We start from the raw sequence: 27,128 nt of genomic DNA, 5'->3' as shown, positions 1-27,128 counted from the left end.
ATAACCTTAAAAAGAGTTTTAAAAGTTTTAAAGTTTTAAAAACCAAAAATCTACAGAAGTGCTGATCTATGTTGATCCAAGTTAAAGCTTACATTTACTACTTAGTAAATGTAAAATTACCGGCACTGAAACATAGATCATTTTTTAAAATTTTTTATTAAAAAAAAAAAAAAGAAGAAATGAATAAGCCCCCCAGCTATGTACCCAGGAATAAAGCCTCCTGGAGTGACCAACTCTTTTTGGCTTGTGGGATCTCTGCAGCAGAAATCAGTAAGCTTTCTTCCCTTCACTTTAATTCAATAATTAGCTTTCTCAAATTGACTTAAAAGCCAGAACGTTTCCCTTTTCTGCTAATCTATGAACAAAATGTACATGCAAGTTTTGTGGTTTTTTTGGCCCTAAAAAAAATAAGGGAATCTGGTAATTATTAAAAAATAATATTTCAATAATTAACTATAGACAAAACTTCTTTTTTTTTTAATTACCTTTCATAGATATCAGTATTTATACGGATTTTCTTTGGAATCCAGCATATTTAGCTCTGTTTTATTTATTTTATTAGTGCTATACAGACTTTATAAATGATAATTCACTGTAGTCATCTTTAGGAGGCAGCATGAAAAAACACGCTCAAAAATTAATTAATTCATGTATGTTAAAACAGAAACTTGTTCATGCATAGATTAGCTATGTTCATGCATAGCTTAGCTTCCTGTTTAGCGAAGACATACCAAGTCTAATATGTTATTCCACTTACTTGTTAAATCAGGTCTTATTGGCTATACATAAGGATTAACCAGTCATCAAAACCAAAAACTGACCAAAAAGGCAAAACAAGACTAAAATTCACTGTTCAGATCAATGTTTTGTACTTGAAGATTTAAACTTGGTTAAGACCAATTATTTAAGTTACTTTTATTTCAATCAATACACTTACATTGCAATTATTTTTCCCTCAGGAATCTCCCAGTTGGTGGGAGAAAAACAGTAATAAATAAAAAATGCAAGAAACTACAGCTAGGTCACTAAGAAGCAAGAAGCTAGACCAAAAATGTGGAGGTCCTATTTTTCACATACACCGTACACTGTGCCCACAAACTGCTTATTTACATAAAATCTATTTAAAATTGATCTTCCAAGAGAATAGTTACATTTTAATTGAACTCGCTTATCATGTTAAAAACATCTACGTGTAGCCCTTTTTTTTTTCTTTTTTTTTTCCCCAGATCCAGTGGCACAACATGCAATTACTTTCTGGAATCAGAATCATTTAGTAAATACCTGCTTCACTTGCTTCACTTAGCATTGCAAATGCCTCCTTAAAGGCATCAGCATCTCAGCTGGCTGTGTTCTGTGCATCACCACACCACTGTATGAGCCAGGACAGAGACACCCCGTTTTGGGTGTACAGTGGCTATTCCAACAGCAGGAGACAGTGGACAAAAAGAGTGCAACCACAGCAGGACACCGCAAAGCCCAGCCACGTTCTCTGTGCTCCTGGGCGCAGTGAGCTCTTGGTGCAGGGTCACCCGCGTCCCCCTCCATGAAGCAGGTCCCCAAACCCCACAGGGGTCACCGAGGAGAAGTGGAGGCAGCTCACCTGCTGGCCGGCACGTCCTCCAGCCAGGCATGAGGAATTGCCTGCTCCACCTGCACCTCCAGGCTGTCCGGGCTTGCCTTGGTGGCTGGCATCCTCCCCAGGGGGGCCGTGGGACACTAACATTTGCAGGTTTGGTGGTTGGGGCAAACCTATGTTGGAGAGCCCTGCTGGGTGGGAGAGGTGCCGGAGAGCCTACCGCGTCCCTGTGGCACAAACCCATCCCAGAGCTCCGTGGTGGCCATGTGTGGGACCCCTGAATGGGGTGGAATCAGTCCTCCCGCTGCGGTGCCCTCACGGGACAGTCCATCCACGCACGCCTCTGGCATGGTTGCACAGCCCGAGCTCAGTGTCTGACTTCAGCCCGCCTTAGAAACAGCATTTAAGAAGCCTCCAACTTGTAACATCTTGAAGGAAGCAAAGAACCCATAAACCAAGAATACAGGTACCAGAGCTTTATTAGATGTTTCACTGGATACAAAGAAACTGGATTTTATAGTTTTTTTGTTGTTTTTTTTTTTTTACATTAAATACACATTCTTCTCATAAAAATTCACATTTGCTATTCAGAACTGTAGGCATTTTTTACACAACATTTATTAAAGTACCATTAAATAGATCCTAAAAAGAGAAGGTGCAGCTCTGTGAACCTTTGTGGGCACAACACACAGGGAGCTCCATGTCCTCAGTGTTACACATTCATCCTTCCCACAGAAATGGAGAAAGTCACTCAAATGCATTAATGCTCATTTGGAATAGTAAGGCTTCTGTACAGAGACCCTGAACATTGTCAGGAGGCAGTGTGGCAATAACATCCTAATCATCACCTTGCATGATTATAAAGATACTCGTGACTGAAGCAGGAAAAAACTTAATCTGTCCTGACACGCCCAGCTATTTCTTTTAAAGTTGTATTTTTAAGCATGTATTCTTATTTTCAGCAATAATAATTACACATGAAGCCCAGGATTTTGCTTTAAGGATCACAGCTTCACAGCAAAACTGATCTGGCAGTGCCAAACATTTCACCTGCTACAGGAATCTCTTCTGATGAAATTGATTTTGGCAGGACCCAAAACCAAGGAAAGAGACTAGTCCTTGCCATTCCACTGCAGAAAAAAAAGCCTAACTGCATCCCCATCTTAGGAGATACTCATTGGCTTATCTTCTAGTCTGTTTCTGTTTTGGAGAGAGAAAGCTTACAACTGACTTCTCATCAGCCAAGGTGAGGTCCATCTAAGTGGAGACATGTACATCACCTGGAGTGTAGAGATAAACCATGAGATGTGGGACGCTGCCCTCTTTTAGCCCCACACTCAACACCTTGTAAGAACGTGTGAATTGTGATGGTGTAGTGAGGATAACAAACCTGTACCACTCACTTTGTGCACAGTGCTGCTGACAGCTGGTGGTTACAGGGATGAGGATGCAGAAGTGCATAAAGAGTGCTGAGCTGAGACAAAGAGAATTGGGAAGATGTTGTATTATAGCTAGACAGAGATAACAGAAGAGGGTCTCCAGCCAGACTTCTGCCTTCCCTCAACCACCACGTACGTGGGTCTTTCTGAAGCTGACTTCACACCAAACAAGAGCGCTCTGCCTTCCCCTGCCCAACCAGCTGAGCACAAGACAGACTCTGTCTCTGTTCTGCATGTCTTTCAGCACCACCCTTAACATCAAGCAGCGGCATCCATCACAAGAAAAAATGAAAGGAGAGCTAGATCTAGCTGTGGGAATGGTAAGGGCAATGGACAGATTTAATATTCCCCTTCCCAAGAAGAGCAGTAGGTCTTGCCAGCCTCCAGGAAATTATTAGAACCATCTTAATTTAAGCTGCCAAGGCTCCTGAAAGCAGAATGCTGTATGTGGGCATGCCAGGCCAGGCTGCTCAGCCTCAGACATTCATCCTTTTTATGTAAGGACTTATACAATCCAACCTGGGTTGGAGCAGAGTTCAGAACTCTTACTGCAGACTTAGAGCTTCGTTCCAACGCGGGACATGAGCAGTATTGCATAGCATTCAGGCAATTCCACAGAGCCAGGGTACCACGACCTCAGCATCATGACTGTATACCAGAAGAGGAATTTTAGGCCCTTCGGTTGCATAAACACAATTCCTGCTGGCATCAACAGGAGCTGTGTGTGCACAGAAGTGATTTGCTCTGTACCACATAGGAAACCAGATCTTTGACAGCATGTACAATCAAGGTCGTACAAGCATGCTATTCTTTATTTCTTAATATGTAAGTGAGCTCCGGGTAACTTCAAGTTTAACTCCTTAATGCAGAGAAGTGAGGGAGTCAGCCCTACAGACAATCCTCACTAACATCTGAAATCAGAACTTGCAATTATGGGACTTAAACAAGATTATGTGAATGCATTAAGGCAGGTTACATAACTGCCCTTTTCCTTTAGGATTAATTATTTCCTTGTACATTGTAGACAATCCATACTCCCATATACACACATACCTACAAAACAGCAGCACAGTAAGAACTAAATAGATCACTGAACTCCAACATACTTGTAATCAATACATTGCACATACTATACAGCATATTTTAACCTCATCATTGGGTAAACATATACGATTCAGAACAATGTTGACTGTATGTAACACAGAAGCTACCACTGAGATATGGCAAATACATCATACACACTATTAGCTTTTACTTCACTGAAAAGGAGTTTAGAAGTTTAAAATGGTGTTAACTGAACTCTTGAAATCACCAAATAGTCTACTTAGCTGCTAATACCTACTGCTCCATATACTATATTCAGCATAAACAGCACTGGAGCTATGTTTTCAGGGCGCTCCACTTTTTCAATATTGTGGAATTGACCTCCACATTTTTAATTTCCTTTGCAACACAGCATATACTTACTACACACTGACTATCTGTTCTCTCTCATCCCAGGGTAAAATGTTAGTAAATGTTTTGAAGTTAGTAGAAATGGTCTGGATTTGTATCAGTATGACAGAAGGACTTAGCCCAGCATACAGAATTGTACATTCTCTCACACACATATGCATATATATATACACACACATATATATGTTTAAAAGAATGGCTTGAAATGGCAGAACTTACAAAACTAGTAACATAACCTGTTGTAACATTTGCTGTTAACCAAATGAATGTAGATAAGCAAATGCTGTTAAGCAAATGAATGTAGATAGCCCACTGATTTTAAAACTAGGCTCCTTTGGTCTGGTTCTGACCTTACACCTCTTTGCACAAGGCAGGACTCAGGCTTATGAACCAGCTGCTTTATGGGTTCACATTGACAGGAGCTGGGTCAGCACTGGACAACGAGATCCTCAGCTTGCACAAACTGAAAGAAGGAGCCACCTAGATTTACACCAGCAAAGAAACCGCTCCTTTCAGCTTGTGTTGTGCGAGGCAGGTGTAATTTTTCAAGCAAAACTGAACGAGAGGGTGAGTAATCCCATGAAAAGGTTGAAAAGCAATACTGCTTCATGCGTGTAACATGAACGTAGTGAGAAGAGAAAGATACACAGGAAGAGAAAAATGTTTTGACAGAGAACGACATTACAGTTTGAATAAACAGATGTTCATGAAGATCAATAGTGTAGACAGGTATTTTTCCTCTGATCGGCTGATTACAGTCATCTGACTTCCCATGCAGGAGTGCCCAGAATGCACGGGTTCAGGTAGAAGCCTCCCAGATGAATCAGGTCAGACAATTAGTCTGAACCAACCCTGCAGTCCTTCTGCAAGCATTTTGTGGTTGAAATCAAAAAGTTCTAGCTGCATATGAACGGCAACACGGGGCTCTACAGTGGTCCAGTTGTGTTGCATAGTCCTTTCTGGCTTGTTCTTTTCTGGTGAAATCTCCCAAATTGTTATCAACTGGGAGTGTATCCCCATCAGGACAGTCCAAATAAAGTTTTGGTGCCTCACATATGAAATCACCAGAAAAGTGTGGATAGCATGCTCCCCTTTTTTATTTTATTTTAGTAATTAAGGCAAGCTTGTTTACCTGTCCCCTTTCATAAAGTGCTGTGCTTCTCCAATATAAAGGAGATGGACAGCTAAATGAAAACAATTTTTGACCAAAATTTAACATTTTCCCCCATTAATGGAGAAACTATGTGATTTGTCTATTATCCTTCTTGTCAGAGGATTGTTGGTTTTTTTTTGTTTTGTTTTGTTTTTTTGCTTTGCTTTTATTTTCCAGCACCCAAATGACAATTAGAATACAGCTGATGCTAAGCAAATATTTCATAACAACGGTAGTAAGCTTAAGATACGATATAGCTCTATATTTATTCATATATACAGGCGCGCACACACACACATACACACACTTCTTCAATAAGCAGAACATTTGCTTTGAGTACACCTTTGTGTAAGCAAAAAGCCTGGTGTGTCTGGCACGTGTTTGAGCCAGGGGTCCCAGGAGGAACTCGGTGTTGGTGCTCTCAATCTAACAGAATTTCAGTCAGTATCCAAAAGATGAAACCTATCTTTTTGTTGTTCCACCTAAAGATTCAGATTATTTTAATACATTAGAAGGATAGTTTAAGTGCTTGAACTATACTTTAAGTAGCTAAAGAATGACAGAAAGAATCTGGAAGCAAATAATCCAGTGAAACAGAAGAATGAAAAGAGCATTTCACACCACATCTCCAATAAATTAGCTAACATTTTCATCCCACAAAGAAGAAAAGGTACTGCTTCACAAACTGTGCAAAATCCACAAGACTTCAGATTGCACAGGGTTCAAGAACACATCCACATGTTTCATTTTATGTGTCCATTACATTAATTTTGTTTGGCAAGCCTGTGAAGATTGAAAACAAAGTGCATCTACCCACCCCCACATCATGCTTAGTCATGGGTGAAAGCACCAAGTCCTACCCCTTCCTTGTTCAATGCAAAGATGGGCTGTGGCTCTTGGTAAATTTTTGGATCAGTTTGGGTTAAATTTTAATGCTATAAAAATACTAACTGGCTTAGATCACAGATTTTACTAAGGATGAGTTTTACAGTTGTAATCCATACGGAAAAATCTGCTACAGAAGGAGGCATCATAACTTCATAACACCTGCAGTTTTCTTCAGGCAAATTTATAACACTCCTGTCCAGAAGCCAGATCATCACTGTGCAAGTGTGCATGGATGTCTTTTTATCATATACATACATTTAAAACGTGTCTTTATAGTACAGATGCACTTAAATGTTTCTCTACAATACACACACACACACTTTTTCCAAGGCACCCTCTCAGTACAAAATAGCAGCAAGTGTTCATTTTATTCCACTTCTTTAAAATAAAACAAAACAAAAATAAAAATAAAAGCATAAACATAACCAACCAACAAACCCCCTATAACCCACCTCTTTGATGAGACAATTTTTTTAATAAATAAAATCTGATGGTAGATTGCAGCCCTTACCATCTGACAGAAAATAGCAAAAGACCCTATGAAGCCATTCTCTCTTCTTACTCAATGGAAAGTTCTAGTAATATCAATGGAAACTTGACATTAGTCTTATCCTATAAAGCAACATTTCAAAGAGAATTTTCCTTGTATAGCATCTATTGGTTTGCACAAACAAAATGTTTTGCTTTCCAAAGTTGTGTGCATATGCATTGATGGATGTAGGATGTACGATTGATGGTATCCAATTTGGTGTCATACACTCACAATGCTCTTCTTTTATTTTATAATTCACTAAATTTTCCATATAATTGAGTTTTATATGCTTCATTAAAAGTAGGGTGATAGAGGTTCTGCTACTAGCACAGTGCCATTCAGTAGACTTTCTATTTTGTGTTATGCTGTATTATTTCCCACAAACAAAGTAAGGACTATAGCATAATGTTTTTAGCCAGATATTGAACTACTACACTCTAGTACAGCAGTTTTTCACTGATGAAACTGGCACTGTTTTTGTTTTTTGTAATCAGCAGAGAAGTGTTGTGTTTACAACAGCCCTAAAGAGAAGCTCAAACTGCACCTACATTTTTTAAAGAGTAGATTTAAACCTACAGAAAGCCTATTTCGACTATGGGACAAAACCCTGCCCACCTTACAATACACACAGTTTACTGATCCCATGCTCATTCCATGATAAACACAGGAAATCTCCCTATTAAATTCAATGGATGTTGGATCAGACTCCTACATGAGATTAGTCCTGGGAAGGAGCGGTGCTCCAAGCTGGCCTAACTTTGCTCCAGCTAAAGCCATGGAAAATACACACTGGCAGCGCTAGTACAGAGTTAGGCCAGCACTATGTAACTGCTGACGTTACCTAGGGCAAAAACACTGGAAAACCCCATTTCAAGAACGAAAAGCAAGCAAGATTTAGTCTGTGCTTTGTGCAAGCTACATAATGCATCATGTTTACTGTCCACTGACTATGACTGCGTTGGAGGCATGACTTTGTATTTACTTCACAAAGGCATTTAAACCTGTAGCTCACTGATAAATAGAATCCATTAAATCACCTAACAGATGAAGTGTAGCGGCTTAAAATTTTAGGGACAGATATACTGTCCTTAGTCCTCTGGTGTATTGTTCACACCTTCGGGAATCCTGCTGTGGGCAGACAAAGAGAAACACACATCCCACTGCACTGAAAGCAGCACATTTCTTGGCACTGTTCATAACCATAGAAGACACATGAATCACATTTGGTACCTCATGGAAAACATGTAAATGGCCTTCTTTTATCAAACACTGTAAACATGGTTAGTTTTGCTCTTCACATGAAACACAAATGTAAAAAATGATCATAATTGATTAAAACACTTCCCTTATGCCCACCCACTAAAGCCCTAAACACCTCAGAGAGTGTTATAGGAAGATCAGCGTTTTACAAGATAATTCTTTTAAAATGCAATCTTTTTTTCTTTTTTTTTTTTTTTCTTTTTAATTCTAAATAATGCAACAGCAAACATATTAGAACACTATCAAGTAGTGTCATCTTCACCTTCATCCAGGGCATAGTTGAGCTTTATGACTGTGCTGATAAAGTCACCGAGTTCTACAAAATCTGCAGTGATAATATTCACACCACTTTCTCCTGGTTTCTGAGTTCGGACCCACTGCATCATTGCAGGAAGAGCCCTAAGGAGAAAACAGGAACAATAATTACTCATAAAGCAGTGAGAGAAATACATCAAGACAGGATTTATTAGCAGTGACTGCCGTTGATTTTACTTTGTTTCTAAGGGAAGCACATGAGAAAGGACAAGGGTTACTGCTCAGGCTTTTTGAAAACCCTACTCTTTTTTATTCTCTGTGGGAATATTATGTTGGTTGTATTCAACTTCTCAGTAGAAAAGAATAAAAGCAAGGTTTACAGGCTCACAGTGATTACTGATCTTGCCTAGGGGCACAGGAATGGACTGGACACCTTTTCAGTATCGTATGGCCATATGACTCCATGGGAATTGTTTATGGAAAAAGAAACAACAGAGGACTCAAGCCACTTGCAAAGCACATTTGACACGTTCAAGGAAATACTGAAAATATTATATTTGGGGACACAAAACAACCATGATTTCTACAGTATAAGTACAGCATATCCTCGATACTCCTCCTTTCCTAGTATTAATATCCCTGCAATAATTACATTTTGTCATATACAAGTGATTAATAACTGAAATAAAAAGCACTACAGTCATATTCACTCTTTTTAAAAACAGCATATTTTTATTATGTGAGACCCCTAGTGCTGGGACACTGGGGTATAAAAGACATCTCCCTAACTGGGTTGGTGAATGTAAAGAAATCTTTCTGATACCATGAAAATATAAACTGGTGACCACTACAAATATATATGGGAAAACAAAGGACTCCCTAAGTCAAGAAACAAGATCCAATGTTCTTAAGACAGAAGTTAACAAGTCAAACAAAATATGGTACAGATTTTTCAAAAAAAGTGTAATTGACCGTTGGAACTATTAGCAGACACAGATTTTATTTGTGACTGGCCAGAATCAGTCTTAAAAAAAATATTAAAAAAAAGAAAGGTTACAATTACCTATGATTTTACAGGTGAATGCACAACACAAAGGTTTAGCTTCAGCAAAACATCTGTCCATATGCTTAAATCCATTTTAAGACATATGTCTAGGACTAGTAAAGCATTTTATTTCACACACTGATTCATTACAACTGAAGCACAGGCATATATATGCACCAGCTCATAAAACTGAGCTTAAGCACTCTACTGTAAAAAAAAATAAAAATAAAAAATCAGTATCTATAGATTTATGCAATCCTGGAAAGTTGCACTCACTGGAATAGTAACAGACATAGGTGTGCTGTTACATATTCTGCAGTGCCTGGGCTGTTTGAAAAGGTCCATGAATCATCAGAAACTCTGGAACTCAGCAAAATAGCTGGGACCACAAAACCAATCAAGTCTCCCTCCTTGGAGACCTTCATAAGGCCCAGGCCCTGAACAACCAGCTCTAGGTGGCCTTGAGCTGGGGGACTGGATCACACAACCTCTAGAGACACCTTCCAACCTCAACCATTCTGTGATTCTGCAAAACAGATACCCAGAGCAGCTGAAAACTCCACCGCATCTTCACGTGCAAGTGACATTGCTGAACACTGAAGGAAGACGTGAGGCTGCACGTCTAAGATGGCAGCATGCTGCCTTTGTCTTTAATATCTGCCTGTTGAAGCTCAAGGAATTGCAGGATTAAAGGTGAACTGAGAGAGTGCAGGCAGGCACAGATTTTTTCTTCCTTCTGCATATGTTGATACCTTTGGCATATTAGTCTTCCTTGAGGCATAAGTACTTTCTTTTGGTGTCCTTTATTTGTTCTGAATCTGGTTCTGATAATGTAATTCTGCCTTGAGACCACTGTGCTTCCTGTCTACATGCTCAGTCACATACCCTGAAATACTTTTTAATTTTTCCTATTGTGTTGTTATTAATTCAGTCTTTAATAGACAGTCATGTTCCTTTAAATAGTGTTTTATTTTAAACTCAGTTTGCCCTGCCATTTCATCTCCAAATAGGCTTGGTTGTAAAAATGGGTTTGTTTACATTTTACTGATATCTCAAATAAAACTCAGTTGCATGACCCTTTGTCCATACACAATTTGTTAGATAAAGGCATAGAAATCTTTTGTTCAAGAGACTGACAAGTGTTCAAAGGTAAGTCAAAAAGTGAATCAGATCCAATAAAAAGCTTCTTTGCATAGCAAAGTCAAAGAACACAACCCTGAAAAATATATACCTGAACAAAAGATTCTACTGACCTTAACGATTTGGTCTATGCAACTCTGCTTGTGACAGAAATTCACAGAAAAACACATACATTTCCCCATCTTCCTCCCACAGTGCCATCTTGAAAGTGGATCTAGATCACTGACTGTAAGAAACCACGCATTGCTCAGCTGCAGTACAAATATCTCACACGCTCACAGTAATTATTAGAATAAGCCTGCTTTAACATTCCTCAGGGTGTCTTTGTGATAGCAGCACAAACCTTGTTCACCCTTCCTTGTAATTTCCAGTCTCTGCATGCCTCAAACTAGTAATTGTTCTCATTAAGGGTTTTAGTAAGAGGAACACAAACCATGCTGCGTGGCAGCCACCTACATGATTGCGTTCACAGAAACCCAGTATGTACCATGGTCTTAATGGAAATTCTTGCCATCTTGATAAAAATGATTTTGTGCATGAGGATATGCAAGCCTCTCAGCCTGCAGACCAACCTTGACAGCACCACTCTGTGTTAAGCAGATCCTGGCTCTCTTATGATACTTCTGGAGGCTGTTGCTGTCTGTGTTTCAGGGTCTCAGTGGGGACCTGTCAACAAAGGTTCTGATCCTGACCCTGTAAGGGCTGGGAAGAGTCCAGCCACATCAGCATGGGCTGCAGTTGTAGATACTCAAGGTTACGCATCTCTGCTTCTCGGCAAAAATAATTCCACTAACGGCAGTGGTCTCGGCACACTCTAATTACATCCTGCACTGCGCTAGTGCAACTAGTTCTCATAATAACCAAACAGGTTAATGTTGGTAGCAGTGCCAGTGATGTCAATGTTGAAACTACAGGCAGGACAGGCCCCAACTCTCCTTACAGTACAGGGCAATTCTCATTCTCCTCACCCTCCCATACCTCAGCTGACTTTTCTGCAAAGCATGCAGTGTGAGCTTCAGAAGTTAATCACAAAATCACAGAATATCCCAAGTTGGAAGGGACCCTGAAGGATCACTGATTCCCACTTCTGGCTCCACACAGGACCACCAAAAAATCAGACCATATGTCTGAGAGTGTTGTTGAAAGTTGTTGAGAGTGTTGTTGAGTGTTGTAGCCCTCCTTTGGACACTATCTGATAGTTTTATGTCCTTCTTATATTGTGGTGCCCCAAACTGCACACAGTGAGGCTGGAGGTGAGGCCGCACCAGCACAGAGCAAAGCAAGAGCAAGAAAATCCCTTCCTTTGACCGGCTAGCAATGCTGTGTTTGATGCACCCCAGGGTATGGTTGGCCCTCCTGGCTGCCAAGGCACAATATTGGCTCACATTTGACTTGCTATAAACCAAAACCAGATCCCTTTCTGTGGGGTTTCTCTCCAGCCTCTCATCCCTCACTCTGTACGTATAGCCAGGTTTGCCACATCCCAGGTGCAGAATCCGGCACTTGCTCTTGTTAAACTTCACATGGTTGGTGATTGCCCAGCCCTCTCATTTGTCAAGATCTCTCTGCAAGGCTTCTGCACCCTCGACGGAGTCAACAGCTCCTCCCAATTTTGTATCATCTGCAAACTTACTCAGTTTACCTTCAATTCCTGCATCCAAGTCAATGAAAACATTGAAGAGAACTGGACCCAAAATGGAGCCCTGTGGAACCCCGCTGGTGACTGTCCGCCGGCCTGATGTAACCCCATTTACTAGAACCCTGTGAGCCCAACCCATCGGCCAGTTGTTCACCCATTGCATTATGTATTTGTCCAGCTGTTTGCTGGACATTTGGTCCAGAAGGATTCTGTGAGAAACAGTACTGAAAACTGCTGAAATGCAAAAAGATTACATCAACTGGCTTCTCTTGGTCATAGAATCATAGAAACATTAAGGTTGGAAGAGACCTCCAGGATCACCTGGTCCAACCATCCCCCTACCACCAGTATCACCCACTAAACCACGTCCCTAAGCACCATGTCCAGCCTTTCCTTAAACATCCCCAGGGACGGTGACTCCACCACCTCCCTGGGCAACCTGTTCCAATGCCTGACTACTCTTTCTGAGAAGAAATGTCTCCTCATTTCCAATCTGAATCTCTCCTGGTGCAGCTTGAGGCCATTCCCTCATGTCCTATCACTAATTATCTGTGAGAAGAGGCTAACCCCCAGCTCCCCACACCGTCCTTTCAGGTAGTTGTGAGAGCAATAAGGTTTCTCCTGAGTCTCCTCTTCTCCATACTAAACAACCCCAGTTCTCTCAGCCGCTCCTCATAGGACTTGTGTTGCAGACCCTTCACCAGCTTCGTAGCCCTTCTCTGGACACACTCTAGGGCCTCAATGTCCTTCAATGACTGGTCGTCAGCTGGATTTCTCTCTGTTCACTACCACTCTCTGGGCCTGGCTGTCCAGCCAGTTTTTAACCCAGCAAAGACTGTATCTGTTCAAGTCATAGGCTGTCAGCTTCTCAGGGAGAATACTATGGGAGACCATGTCAAAGGCCTTGCTGAAGTCTAAGTAGACTACATCAACAGCCTTTCCCTCATCCATCACGGGTCTCCCGTTGAGAGAAGAAGATGAGGTTGGTCAGGTAGGACTTGCCTTTCATGAACCCTTGCTGACTAGGCTTGATCCCCCAGTTGTCCCACCAATGCTGTGTGATTGCATTCAGGATGACCTGTTCCATCACCTTTCCTGGCACTGAGGTTAGGCTGACAGGCCTGTAATTTCCCGGGTCCTCCTTGCAACCCTTGTTACAGATGGGCATCACATTTGCAAGTCTCCAGTCATCTGGGACCTCTCCAGTTGACCATGACTGCTGATAGATGATGGAAAGCGGCTCAGCAATCACATCCACCAGCTCCCTCATCATCCTTGGGTGGATCCCATCTGGCCCCATGGATTTGTGACAGTCCAGGTGGAGCAGCAAGTCTCTAACTGTTTCCACCTGAAACCAGATGGATGTTGATCAACCAGATGGAGGACCTTGACATAAAAGGAAATTAAGTTTGTTAAGCCAGACCTTCCCCTTGTGAACCCATGTGTTGTGAGACTTCAGCCCTGTGAATAAATGCTCTGAAGCGCACACAGGATGGAAAGTCATACATTAACATGTTACAAACTAAGCGCTAGGTAGCAGGAAAACCTGAATATACAGAATGCTGTCAGCCCTTTAAAACATATGTAAGCCTGTTGTGTCTCACAGTTGTGAAACTCAGCCCTCAGTGGCAGAGTGAAAAGTTTCAGAAGGAAAAGTATCTAACTTCAGGGGTTGCAAAAGCCACTGTAAAACAGAACAAAGGACAAAAAAGGGTGCTGCTTGCCTTAGCCTCAAGCCACACAGGAAGGAAGGCACATTGTTCGGCAAAGCCTTAGAGAGGAGGAAGAGAGGAGCATCCACCTTTTGTTGCAGTAACTCATGCAATGCTTTCACAGCACTGCAGATCCACCAACCTCTGTGTGGGCTGGCCAGACAGGGCACTCCTGCAGGTCCATACAGCGCTGCCCCAGCAACCAGCACCTGGGGTTGACTCCTTCATCCTGTTCCCTGGCACTGGGGCAGGGCTGGTGGTACCAGCAGTGTGGAGAAGCAAACCATAGGATAGAGAATTGAGCCACCGTGGGAAGGCTGCTCTGGGGAAGGAACTGGCACGTCACCCAGCTCTGACTGTGCACAGCAACTGGCAATCTTTGCAGAAAAATCTTCTGTCCTGAGGAAATATGTAGGATACATCATTTATTTGCACTCAGAGCCTGCTGCCCTCACATTCCTGAAGCAGAACAGGGCACAGAAGTGACGTGGACAGCCATGACATGTAAATGCCTGGTGGGACAGGCGGTGATCAGCTCCAGCCTCTCCACATGGTCAACCTGACCCACTCCACGGCCATGCTCCCCAGCAGTCTTCTACAGCCACCCAGATAAGCTGGATGGTACGTGTGGAAGGGGGACAGTGGAGGAGATGGGTGTAATAGGGACATACGCACACTGGGCAATGCCATGTCCTGCAGAGCCATTTGTGGCTGCAGTTCTTATAAGACCAAAGCTTTTCTCTCTAGATGAACCCTCACTGGGTCCGTCAGACATATCAATCATTTGGGCATGGCTTGGGTATCAAGATGACTTACATCAGTGCCACGGAAACATGCCCTACATCACTGTCTCAGGCTTTTTTTGTTGTTGTTTGAGGAGCCACATATTTTCTCATATACTGTTGCTAGAGTGATTTTTATTTACAACCCAGTAAGATCTAGTCTCAGCTTTGACAGTTACTTTATTACCTCTATTTTCCCGGTTCTGCTTGCTTGCTCATATAAACAGAAATGTGTGCAGGTGTTTTTTGTGGTTTTGTTTTGTTTTTAAGTTTTGCACTTCTTTGATGAGTCATTTTCTGATGTGTTAGAGAACTTACCTAAGAAGCTCTGCCCTAAACTACAAGACATGCTTGGCCCTTTTCAAAGCTATTTACCATTCAGGATGACTTCTTTATTTTTCTCAATCTGTCAGATATCTTAGGTGGACTCCAATGGAATTAAATTTTGTTTAGAAAATAATACGTTCACATAGCTTCAGTTTAGGCAGCAGAGCTGAGAGGTCCATTATATGCTTTCAGAAAGAAGATATGACGTAACTAATTGCATTAAAATTCGCTTTAAAAAAAATTGCTGTTAGGCTACTTTAGTTCAGAAAGATATTTTTTTTTAATGTCTGAGTCATCACAGCCTGACAACATGACAGAACATTAACAGCAGCAGTGCTCCACAACAGGACCTCCCATGGCGAAACAGCCGCTCCTCTCTGCAGAGCTTTCAAGGGAGGAGAAGGAAGAGAAGTAACTCTGCAAGCACAAAACAGAAGGGTTGTTCACTGTTTAATGAGAATTTGAGCACTAAATGGCAGACAACAGGTTTTCTTTTAAAGTGTAAAGAGCCACTACAACCTAATCCAGAAAGGGAAACCGGTCTCATTTCCAGAGCGCAGAGCTGTCTAGCATTAAATGCCCACTACCAGCAACACCAGAGAGAACTGAAGCGCATCCACTTGCTTAGGGCAAAGGTTAAGTACTCAGGGCATTTCCTCCCACTCCAGTGAACTACACAGCCTTTTACAAGTAGGTGTTACTATTCAAGAAAAAAAGCACTCCTCTGCAGGAGCATGTGCTCATATGAGCCAGAATTAGAATCCTTACACTTTAACTTTTCTCACCCCTTCATCCAATTTTACTCATATTTGAAGAACACTGATTAATTCTTGAGCTGTAAGTCAGCACATGCTGACTTTTGCTTTTCAAGGATGCTGAGAATTCATCGCTCCAGTGGGAACAGGGGATGTCTCGTGTGTCACTGAATCATAAAAATCATGACTGGAAAGAACCTTGAAAAGTCGTTCAAGTTCATACAGCCCATCCTGAGGCAGGATCAGCAACATGAAGATCAACTATACAAACTACTCCTGGCAAATGTTCAATTTAATCAGTTCTTACAAGCCTCCAGTGATTTCACATATTCTACAACCTTGCTCTCTATTCAGAGCATTTCTACACAAATATCCATACACATTCTCCCTAGTTTTAATGGGATTAGCCAAAAATAGATGCAGCCAAAAATATTGGCGTAAAGGTGTGCTATTCAGAAGTGTTCATCACGTCCACACCCTGTTCCCACTTATGAGAAACTGTTCATCACTATAGTTTACCTGCAAAACACAAACCATTCCACAGTGCATCGTTCAACTGTGATTTTCTTTTGTGGCAGAACTATTTTAAAAGGCTTATTTTTCTTTTCCATGCCAGCCATTTGTTTCTGTCCCCAGATCACAACTTACCATTCTCTCAGTTGTGTTAATAAACCTCTAGTGACAAAAGGAAAGACAGCACATGGAAGTGTTCTGGATTAAAAGAAATAAATCAACCATGTTTAGTCTTCCCATGTCCCAAATGGCCCCAGTTCACTGAAGAGATTTGATTTATATCAGGATCTCATAAACGTTGAATTGGCACAGCCAAGGAACAAATGAACTAGCCGTGCACAAGCATGGACCAGCTGGGACGGAACTCCTTAAATTTGCTTCTTTAGTTCTCACATCCTCTAGGCAGCAGCAGAGTAGTCATAAAATTGGCACTACTAAGGCCAGACTGACTAGAACCAGAAAATTTGGGCAACACTGGGTGAAATGAGTGAATTCCATTATTCTTAGGCTCAGAGAGACACAGGTGGGAACTCCTTCTCCAGGATCGTGAATGGACACGTTACACTGCCCACGAGCTGTCAGGTTGCAGGTACAACCTACATTAACATCAAACAGCCCTGAATTTATTCTTCTGAAATGTTTATCTATAATTCAGTCATCTCCAATTGCTTTATACAGTTTGGAAGCTCATCTAATCAGATGACACAGACTACCGTGCTGGGGCCAGATGAATATTTTAGTGTAACTGATCATAGCACTGTACTCTGCAGAGTCACAAGGGACCAGATGTCTTTGCTCTTCTATTGAGCTGTTGTTGCTTTTCTGGGTTTCATTTTAAAGGGGAGGCAGAAACGAGCTCAAAAGTGCCCTTTTCTGCCCTCCCTTCAAAGAAATTTCAGCTGTATTTATTGAACCTACACCTCTATGCTTGTATAAAAATGTAATGGGATATTTAATAGCAGCAAGCGATGGTTCTGGAAGTGACTAATATTCAACATCCTATTTTCCTCATTATGTTTTTAGCCATTGCACCTCGAGCATTAACTAATAGCATTAGGAACATATCAGCTGGTAAAGGCTTTAGCGGACCCCATATTATCAGAGATCTCACTAATGAGACAACGCTAGAACTATGGCCACTCTCTTGGCCTATGTGGTGGGGAACTGAAGTGGGAAAAAAGCAGAGCTAAAAGCTTTAACTTCTACCACACAAACTGAGGCATTTAGCTTTTATGACATGAGGCCTTGTAACACATGTACTTCTGGTAGCATGGACAAGTACATGATAGTCCATGGATTAACTGGAAAAGTACTGTCTGTCATGAGGATGCCTGTGTTTGAAGCCCGGCTTTTCCAGTGATTGAGCAGATCAAGTCAGACAAGCTCTGTAACTGTTCTAATCTGTCATCTCTTTGGAGATCACATGGGAGAGGAACATCTCCCACTTTCATTAACAGTGGTGTAAGTCCTAAGCTATGAAAACAGAGGGGAATAGAATTGCCATCATTTCCTAATCAACCTTTCAGCTGAGAGATTCAAGAGCTGTTCAGATGTCATTCATTCCAACCTTTTGTGGGTCAGAGAGATAAGCCTGAACACCCATTTATCAGGTGTCTGCAAAGTTCACCTGCTTGAGGCAGTTGTTTCATTCCAAATGGAAATCTGGCAGTTCAAGAAATGCTAAGGAAACCACAGCAATGACAGTAAGAGCAGACTATAGAAATTAAAATTGACCTTAGCCCATTGCCTGTGAAACACAGAAGTTCTGCTTTACACAAGATAATGTTCTGCCACCCATCAAGGGATTAGCTACACATTTGCTTTTTTTTTTTCCTCTCATCTTCTAGTTCTTTAAAAAAGTTATAATTTATTTATAAACTCATTATACTTGTTTCACTGCATTAAAACCATTCAAATTGTGTGTTAGAGTTGACCGCAGAACAGGGATGGCTTGGTCACCTGTGTGTAATGATCTGTCAAGTGTTCGTTCTGCTTTGTGTCCCCAGATCTTTCACTGACATTTGTTGTCAGTCCCTGTGCTCCCTATCATGTCATGATCTGAGTTGTCGAGCACTTCCTGAGCCAAGCTAGTATCGTGTTTTTGTTTTTGTTTTTTCCTTCTAATTACACGAGTTACATGATTCCCATTGCAAGGAGTTAAACACATTACTATTGTCACACAGAATTATCTCCTTTTCACGTTGCGCAAACATTTCTATTTTACTGTTCTGCAGCATCCACCTACAGAGCTGATAGAGCTGAACAGAAACAGTGCCAGCTGATTCCGAGTGCCACAAAAACATAACCCTAGTGATGCTGCATCATCAATGCCCCTTTCACTCTTTCTAAGCTGCAAGAAACACAGGTGATAAAATACTGATAAGCCTCATTTGTACAAGTACAAACAAGGAACCATGCCATTACAGAAACTTACGTGAATAAATAGCCCACAAACAAAGCAGCCCAGCATTGTCACCAATGGCAAATAACCATCCATCAGATGTGTTCATTCGCCACTAAGCTGCTTTTTCGATACTTTTTTTTTTTTCAGTCCAGGTCTCTTGCTCAAACTTTGAGCTAACAAAGCTCTAAATAGCAGGAGGAGTCATGTTACATGAAGTAAAGGCAAATGACCAGAGCCAGGAGACTCTGAGGTGTCTTCCCAAAAATGCTCATAAGTACATCTTCATCAGTGATGGTGGCTGGGGAATAATTTCTTACTACCTGGAACTTGTGGGTGATCATGTTAATTAAGATAAAGCCGTAAGTACTGTTACAACTACAGTACATGACTATGTCCACTACAAATTCTGCCACTGATAAAGGCTACAACTTCCTTGCCTTTATCACACTTATCAATTCTTCTCCTACCTTCTGAAGAGAGAAGGCTTGAGTTATTTTATGCTGAGTTATTTTATGCCATGTTTTGAACACCACCAAGGAAGAAGCCCTAGGCAGGCAGCAGGTTTGCCCTTCCTACCTTCTGGCAACTCCAGCTACTCACAGTCTCCTGAAAACAAGTCCTAAACATGTTACCTATACTGCCCACGGCAGCCCCCAGCTCCCAGGCATCCACAGCAGCTTTCAGGTATGGTGCAGATCAGCCTCCCTGCACTGATCTGACAAATGCCTGAGGGGGTATAGCTGCAGGCTGCTATCATCTCCCTGCTTGTAAGGTGCTTTGTGTACACTACACATCCTTTTCTTCTTCTCCAAAGCACAGCACATGTGTTCTGCCTTCTGCCAGCAGACAGCAAGGCATCAAAATGCTCTGCAAGTCCTGTGGTGGAACACTCAGCGGAAAGCTGAGAACAAGAATAAAACGGCCAGGGTCAACCAGACAGCTAGAAAAAATCAAATGCTGACATTAGAGCTACTGAAATTATAATGGACTAACTGGAATCTGAATCCATACACGTCTCTGAAGAATCATGCTATGCTCAGAGACCTAGTGGTGGTGCCCAACATGACCACCCCAAATGAAACTGGGAGCAAGAAGCCACGGCAGAGCAGAACAATGTAAGAAAGGATCCCGTACCACGGTCATGGGCTGACACAGACCTTGAGAGGTCAATGCCACAAGGCACTTTGTCACTGCAAAACCTCTCTCTTTAAACACTGCAAATTAAAAAAAAAAAAAAAAGAATCTCACTGAAAGTGGGTATATGTTTCAAAACTGCAATCTTGAAAAATTCTGTCTTCTGGGTGCCCAGCAACAGTCTGACAGAGTAAGAAAACCCCCACCTCCTCCCCTCGCTAACAGCTCCCTTCCGGAATTGGAGCGATGCATTTTGCACTAAGCTCAAAAGTTTTCACAACAATTTTCCAACCTGTCATCAGGGGCTAACTACCATATTTTCTTATGGGTCTCATGACAGATGGCATTTTTCTTACAGCCCCATCTCCTGGAATCACAGTATGTAACGATCCTTCTTTTTTTCTAAATGAAAAAAATAAATGCTCTGAATTTATGGAAACAAGCCAGGGAAGAGGAAGCCTAAAAGAAAACAAATAATAAGATAACTGAAAAGACTTCAACTAGTTATTTTTAATACCTTGTTCATTTCTACTCAAAATTTCTTTTTTTTTTTTTAATTTTACTGTTCGTATTAATCATTTGATACCCTAAATATTATAATCAATATAGAAAAAAAATATATGTCATTTTGGCTTCAAAGGGATTTCTTATGCTTTAACATAAAAGACAGCTTCACAGAACAGTATAAAAGAGTCTATAGTTAGTGCAGCTGCACTCAATATTCATATTCAAATAAACAAGCAATTACAAGCAACAGATACAAATGGTTTAATTCATCTTGAAATGAGGGAAGAAAGCATGTGTACATGCAAGCACAAACACGTAAAAAGCACTAGCTTCACTGATGGATGAAAGGACGAATTTTTCTAACTTTGGCCATCTTCCTACCACGCAGAGCAATGCTTCTTCTACTTGTATGCCAAGGAGCTTAATGAAGGCACCTCACCAGGGCTCCATGTGCAGCAACCTGAGACATAATTGGGTTTTGCACTGTGTAAGGGAAAGGAACCCAGGACTTGTGTCATCCGTATCTCCTCTCCTTGATTTTTGCCCCTCAACTTGACATCATTCGCCATCGGACTGTTTTCATTTCATGTTGGCTTATGCATCCCACATCTTGTCCACACAACCAACCCTTTCACCAGTTTTTGGCAGTGATATAAAATAGGGCTAGTTATCTTGTGTATTGGTATTAGCTGCACTTCAACCTCAAACTGTGGGGATGGCACTACTAAACTCCATGACATGCAGTAAGGAACACAGGTTGAATAACTCAAATATTTAATGGCTCCAAGTGCTCTTGCACAACTCCCACAACATGCCCAGGAAGATTAAGAATTAAGAGAATTAAGGGACTGACTTCCTCTAAAGGGCCAAAAAGTGCAGGAGCTGCTTTTGGAGGTCCTAGCAACACATGCAGGAGCAGAGAATACATAGAAAACAACTTCTTGTGCAGTGATTTACAGCAACGATAGGGGGTGATTGCTGGTTTTAGTCTCGAATGAAGTTGTAGCCAGTACTGGACTACTCATGCTCAAGGTTTCCTCCATCAGCCTTAACCACGGGGTTCATTTTCTCTGAGAGTTGCCACCATGTGCTGCCTGGAACCTTTCAAAGAGCTCTCCTGCTGAGGAACTTGGTAGGGGACTCCAGGTATGGAGCTGCCCAGTTACCCCCCAGCTCATGGTTTCACTTGCTGCTGATGGCTTAGCCCCTCCCTCGTTACAAAACTCAAATTCTTAAACACCTAAAATTTGAATGATGCAAGAAAGAAAAGAGAAAGAACATGGATACAAATTAAAAAGATTAAAAAATGTTGTGCACAGAAGAAACACCCTGAAATTAGATGTGGAGAACAATGAAAGACTACCAAAGCAGAAAAGAAAAGGGGATTTTTACTAATGTTTAGACCTGCCCAGTAGCCTGCATGCAAAACAGGTGAATTAGCAAAGTGATTTTAAACAAAAACTGCTTTTGAGTAACTAGAAAAATGAGCAAAAAGGTATGCATCACCATCAGGGAAAACAGAGCAGCTAGAGGGAAGGCAAAGTGTATTAAATAAACTTCTGGCTGCCAGCACTATCACTTTGCTGTATGACCTGTAACAGAACTTCGCACATCATTCACTGAACAGTTTCCACTGAAACAGATACTACAATAAATCCAACTTAATTAAATAGATAAAATATAGATTTTTCAGTCTAGTAGAGTAGCCTGCAAAATTAATGTTTTTTACCCAACTACCTGCAAATGCTTCAAAATTACACTAACTCTCACCTATACTTGAACCTTCACTGTTGAATACAAAACAAAGCAATTTCCATTTCCTTTCAAATCAAACTGCTCTAAGTGGTTCAATTTTTCTTTTTGTTTCATCAAGTAGATTTACAAGGAGTCTGCAGAAACAGAGAGCTGACAACCAAAGTATACAAAACTGCACGCAGCTGTTTGCCATAGTACCTTGCTCTGTGTATTCCATAATACCTTATTCAGAGATAGATGCACTGTAGAATAATTCATATTGAATTCACTGTTGAAAAATGCTAGGAAAACAACCACATTCAAATCCTTCCAACTCTGTTGTGCCTCCAGAGAAAGCCCCAGTGAAGAGCTGGGTCTTGTAGCATTCCCAGGAAGCTAACACCTGATTCTTCCAAGAAGGTGGAAATAAGCTTTGTTTGTGAAACATCACTAAGTAGATCACAATGAAGCAATCCACCCAACAACGCTGAAATAAGAAAACTGTGACATAAATCACTGCCTTTGAAAAAAGGCCTTTGAAAAATAGGCATTTTTCATCACTATTGCCGTCTGGACAACAAGAAGAACCAGAGAGTACAATATGAGCATCAGGCTTGCATATTCAAGTAATGGAAATTCCGAATAATTACAGCTCTGATTTGAATGATGTTGTGAAGAAAAAAAATCAGGATGCAAGATGGTGGGGGACAAAATTATATAGGAGCTTACACAATTTTTCAGTTAATTAAAAAAATTAAGTGTCTAGCTAATGTTCAGCATAGCCAATTAAACCTTGTTTTCTTGCTTTTTGTTCTTTTAAAATTTAAATCATTTTAAATGAGGTGTCTTTAAAGTTATTTTGGATTTGTCAAAGCACTTCAATATTTCTAAAACATTAAGTTAGAAAATATCAAGATTAAATGTTTTCCTACATGTTTTCATCAAATACAATTACTTATCAAGTGTGACCAAATTTCAAAAATCACATCAGTGCTTCTCACAGATCTGTTTTTCTAGCAAATTTTTGTTTGGCATCAAAATTCCTCCCTGATCTACATATGCCTTCATCTGAGGTACCACCTTGTGTACTTCCTGCTGCTGTTTCTTTTGACCAACAACCATCTTCTCATGTGGACTGGAGCTCCTCCACCTTTTTCTCCACCAAGCCTGTATGTCCAAAACTAGTTTCATCATTTTGTTTTGCAAGGTCCACATCAAATAGATACACATTTTCAAACCCATAGTACATTGCTGTCATTGCCCCCAAGGTTTTCATTTAAACCATGCTTAAAAACTTTACATAATCAACTAACAAAATGAAGAACTGACATTCAGTACCAAGCTCTTGGTTAGGTCTTGGTTATGGGTTCGAGCCGCCATGATCACTCTGGTATGGCCATGCCATTGTACTGATGTCTGGGAAGCACCTGATTTGGGTTAGCAACTGTAACTCATCTTTTTTGGAGACTGGTGAACGGTACACAGCAGCCTCGGGCCCAGCAGTGGTCACTGCGCAGCAGGAACACAAAATGTCAGAGCAAAGGCCAGCCCAGCAGCCAGACCACAGGTTGTGCAGGTCTAGGATCTTCAAACACCAACTCTCTCTGCAACGGCTGTTTAATCTCACAAGAGCAGGAGACTAAGATGCTTAGCATTCTTTATACATTTTCTGGCTTCTAGCTCTGGCCTCACATAGCAAAACCAGCTTTGTTAATCATCACGATCCCAGAGGCAATATTCTCTAAACAGTATTCTGGGCATTCCTGTGAAGCATTTAGCAGGAGCAGATTTCCCTGAGCAAATCCTTGTTCCTTCTGGTTGTTTTTCACGCAACCCAGTACTAACAAGCCCAAAACATTCATAGAATAAGCCCTGTGCTGCACCAATTATAATTATGCCACACACAGTGTCCAGGAGATAGGGCAGAATAGCCACTTTTCTTTCACAACGAGAAATGCTTGCTCTGGTCACAGCTGAGGGAGACACGCTCATGGGGCTCTTCCTGCCAATGTGCTCCCAAGTCAGCAAGACTTATCCCCCTACCACAGGCAGGTCTGGCTCTGACTTCCCAATAACCAGTGGGGCTGTGAATGAATACCACAAATGTCTTGTTCATCCACAGAAACAGGTTGGGAGGAATCTGCTAACTAATTATCTCTCTCCCTCTTTCAAGGGCTGATAAAGCTCATCTTATAAGCAGCCAGCTTTTTTACCTCCCATTTTTCCAAGAGGGTTGTAAAACCTCACTGCTCTGGTGGCAGGGAGCCCTTCTCTCACTTCCAGCCTAAATTCATGTAGTCAGTTTATCGCTGTTGCTCTTGTGAGAACACTGGCCTTTAGCCTAAACTGTTCTCCCTCTTTGGTATTTATTCCCCCGTGATATTTATAGACAATAATCACATAGCCTCTCTGGCTTCATTGTGCTAGGATAAACAAGACAAGTGCTCTCCATGTCTTCAGCAATGCATTCCCTGATTATCCTAGTAGTCCCTCTCCGCACCTGTTCCAGGCTTAACCACCTCCCCAGAACAAGGACGCTCGGAATTGCACAGGATATCCAAAAAGATATCTAACAGCACCTTGGGCAACAGCATTGCAGCCCTTCCGTACATGCTGGAAACACCTTGGTGCACACCAAGATGGTACCACTCTTTTTCCCAGATGCTTTTTACTGAGGGTGTAGCTTTAGCCATCCACAGGTGAGAGATACTCCCCCAGCCACCGTGCCTGGCTTTCCCAGCTGAGGAGAACCCACCTCACCAGAACACGTTCCCATTGCCATCACCCTGCATTTTGTACCACCGAATTCCAGCTTGTTTCTAAATTCTGCAGGTCTTAAGGTCACCCAGTTCTTCCTGTATGTCACTCCTCAGTCTAGTATGATGATAGCCTCTTTCTTTGTGTTAACAGCAAACTGCGTTAGCACTCTCCTATGGGTGAACCAAGGGTCCTTCATGGAAATGTTCAAGACTACCTTTCTCTTTAAGGAATGGTACCATTACTTCCTCTTCAGTCTGGTACTTTCAATCAGTTTAAATTCCATTTCTGACGCCTAAATTCTATTTTGGTTGATAATATCCTATTTCACACTTTACCAGCCACATTACTGAAATCCAGTCATCTGTTTTTTCTGTAAAATTTCCATAACATTAGTTAAAAAAAATAATCAATACAGTTTGACACAATCCACCTTTGGCAAAACCTCATCAAGATTTGTCCTACTTTCCTTTAATCTCTGTAACTTCAATTATCGCTTCTTTCCAGTTAAGGTCAACTGTCTCACCTTCTCCTAAAAGCCTGTTGGGGCTCAGAACATCCCCCTATCATTTTAATGTAAGCAAATTTTACATTTGCTGCTCTCCACTCTAAGCCATTGTTTTCATAGATCTGTTTTAATATTGGCAATGCTTATGCATTTAGCAATTATGCAGTTCTAGTTATGCCACTCTCCTCTGTGCTTGATTGTATCCACTTTGTACAGCTTTTATAAAACATTTACCTCAACACTATCTGGGGTCACAAAGAAGGCTGCAAGAGGAACCCTGACAGTCAGACAGTGGGATCTCAGGCTGCAGTTTGGCTTTTTCATGTACCTTATCCTCCCGGTCTTCTGGCCTTACAGAATAGGAATTCATCCAGCTGCATAGAGGTCTATCTCCAAAAGTTTGTGTACACCTAGAAGCAGATCATTCAGCACAGAAATCTTGCTAATACATTCAGGTCTTATTTTTCATATTATTTTTGTATTACATATTTTATATTAGATATGAAAATATCTAATATTGAAAAATATGAAAAATGTTTTCATACTATATTTGTTTTTATTATCTACAGGATAAAAGTCTAACTTTCAAGCTCCACACTGAATAAATGAAGCAGAACTTAATATAAAGATAACCACTGTTAGTACAGTTATTTTAGCCAACTCAAGAGGGCCAATTTTTAATGTAATGGTGCTACAGTTCATATACTGCACTGTGCTGTGGAATCCACTGGAAGGAATGAAATCTGCTTATGTCAGTCTGGCAGGTATTTTTGCTGACCTTTGAGCCATCCTTTTTACCATTTGTTATTGTCAGATTTTATAATAAAATGCTAACAGTCATCTTTTCCTATAATTCAACCTTACAGACAACGGTCTTGAAATGGCTCAGTGATGAAGCAATCACTGGCAACATAACGTGATTGGCACCAAAATTCAGTCCTCTCACAAAGCTAAGTCATCTTCACTAGACTCTTTCACACTGCCTATTACTGACTCTAGATTACATCTACCATCATGCTGTCTACCTTGGTTTCAGATTATTTTAAATTTTAAAATGTCAGCTGGGCCATTTCACTCTTGGCCAAAGTGATGAGGTTGAACTTTCTTACAGAAAAATTAAAAACAAGTTCTGAATTATTTTTCCCGCAAAAAAGTAACGGTCCTGGAAATATGACACAGAACATTACTCATAAGACAGATTCCCCCAAAGAACTCTGTCCTTCTACCGTGTCTATTCCCATGCACACTGGGTGAATTATTGTTGTCAATAATACTGCTATTTCGCTTGGTCAATAGTACCCACCGTATACGTAATGGGTAAGACCGTAATTTCCAATAGCCATAAACAAAATTAAAAAGGAGATTAGGAATGAGAAAAAAAATAAGTTATTGTCTGCAGACTGTCACTTGATCAACAATGATAATCCAGGGAATGATAAAGGCTGGGCACTTCAGTGCTAGACACCCTTTGTGATATTTCATAGATCTGGCCTGAAACCAACAACTTCTGTTCTGTTACAAAATCCAGCTTTTCAAAATGTGATTCTATTTCAAATTAGAAAGCAAAGTGTTGGCCTTTCCCATCACGTAAAGTTCAAAATCTATTTCTGAAT

The 27,128-nt window shown here is 41.1% G+C and overlaps 1 protein-coding gene across 3 annotated transcripts in view; it reads right to left on the bottom strand.

Annotated features, from left to right (window-relative positions):
• Positions 1–2,037: 2,037 nt before the first annotated feature.
• PLCXD3 (phosphatidylinositol specific phospholipase C X domain containing 3) overlaps positions 2,038–27,128 on the bottom strand; it is a 91,825-nt gene continuing 66,734 nt past the window's right edge. The window contains exon 3 of one of the 3 annotated variants that reach the window (XM_083818426.1): positions 2,038–8,702. In XM_083818426.1, coding sequence (XP_083674552.1) covers positions 8,546–8,702 — 157 coding nt within the window. In that variant the 3' untranslated portion in view covers positions 2,038–8,545. The other 2 variants (XM_083818425.1, XM_083818424.1) reach the window with 2 other exon arrangements.

The sequence above is a fragment of the Anser anser genome (genome assembly GCF_964211835.1).
Source record: "Anser anser genome assembly, chromosome: Z".
Taxonomy (NCBI): domain Eukaryota; kingdom Metazoa; phylum Chordata; class Aves; order Anseriformes; family Anatidae; genus Anser; species Anser anser.
Note: the sequence above shows the minus strand (reverse complement) of the source record. Positions and strands in the feature narration are given on the sequence as shown.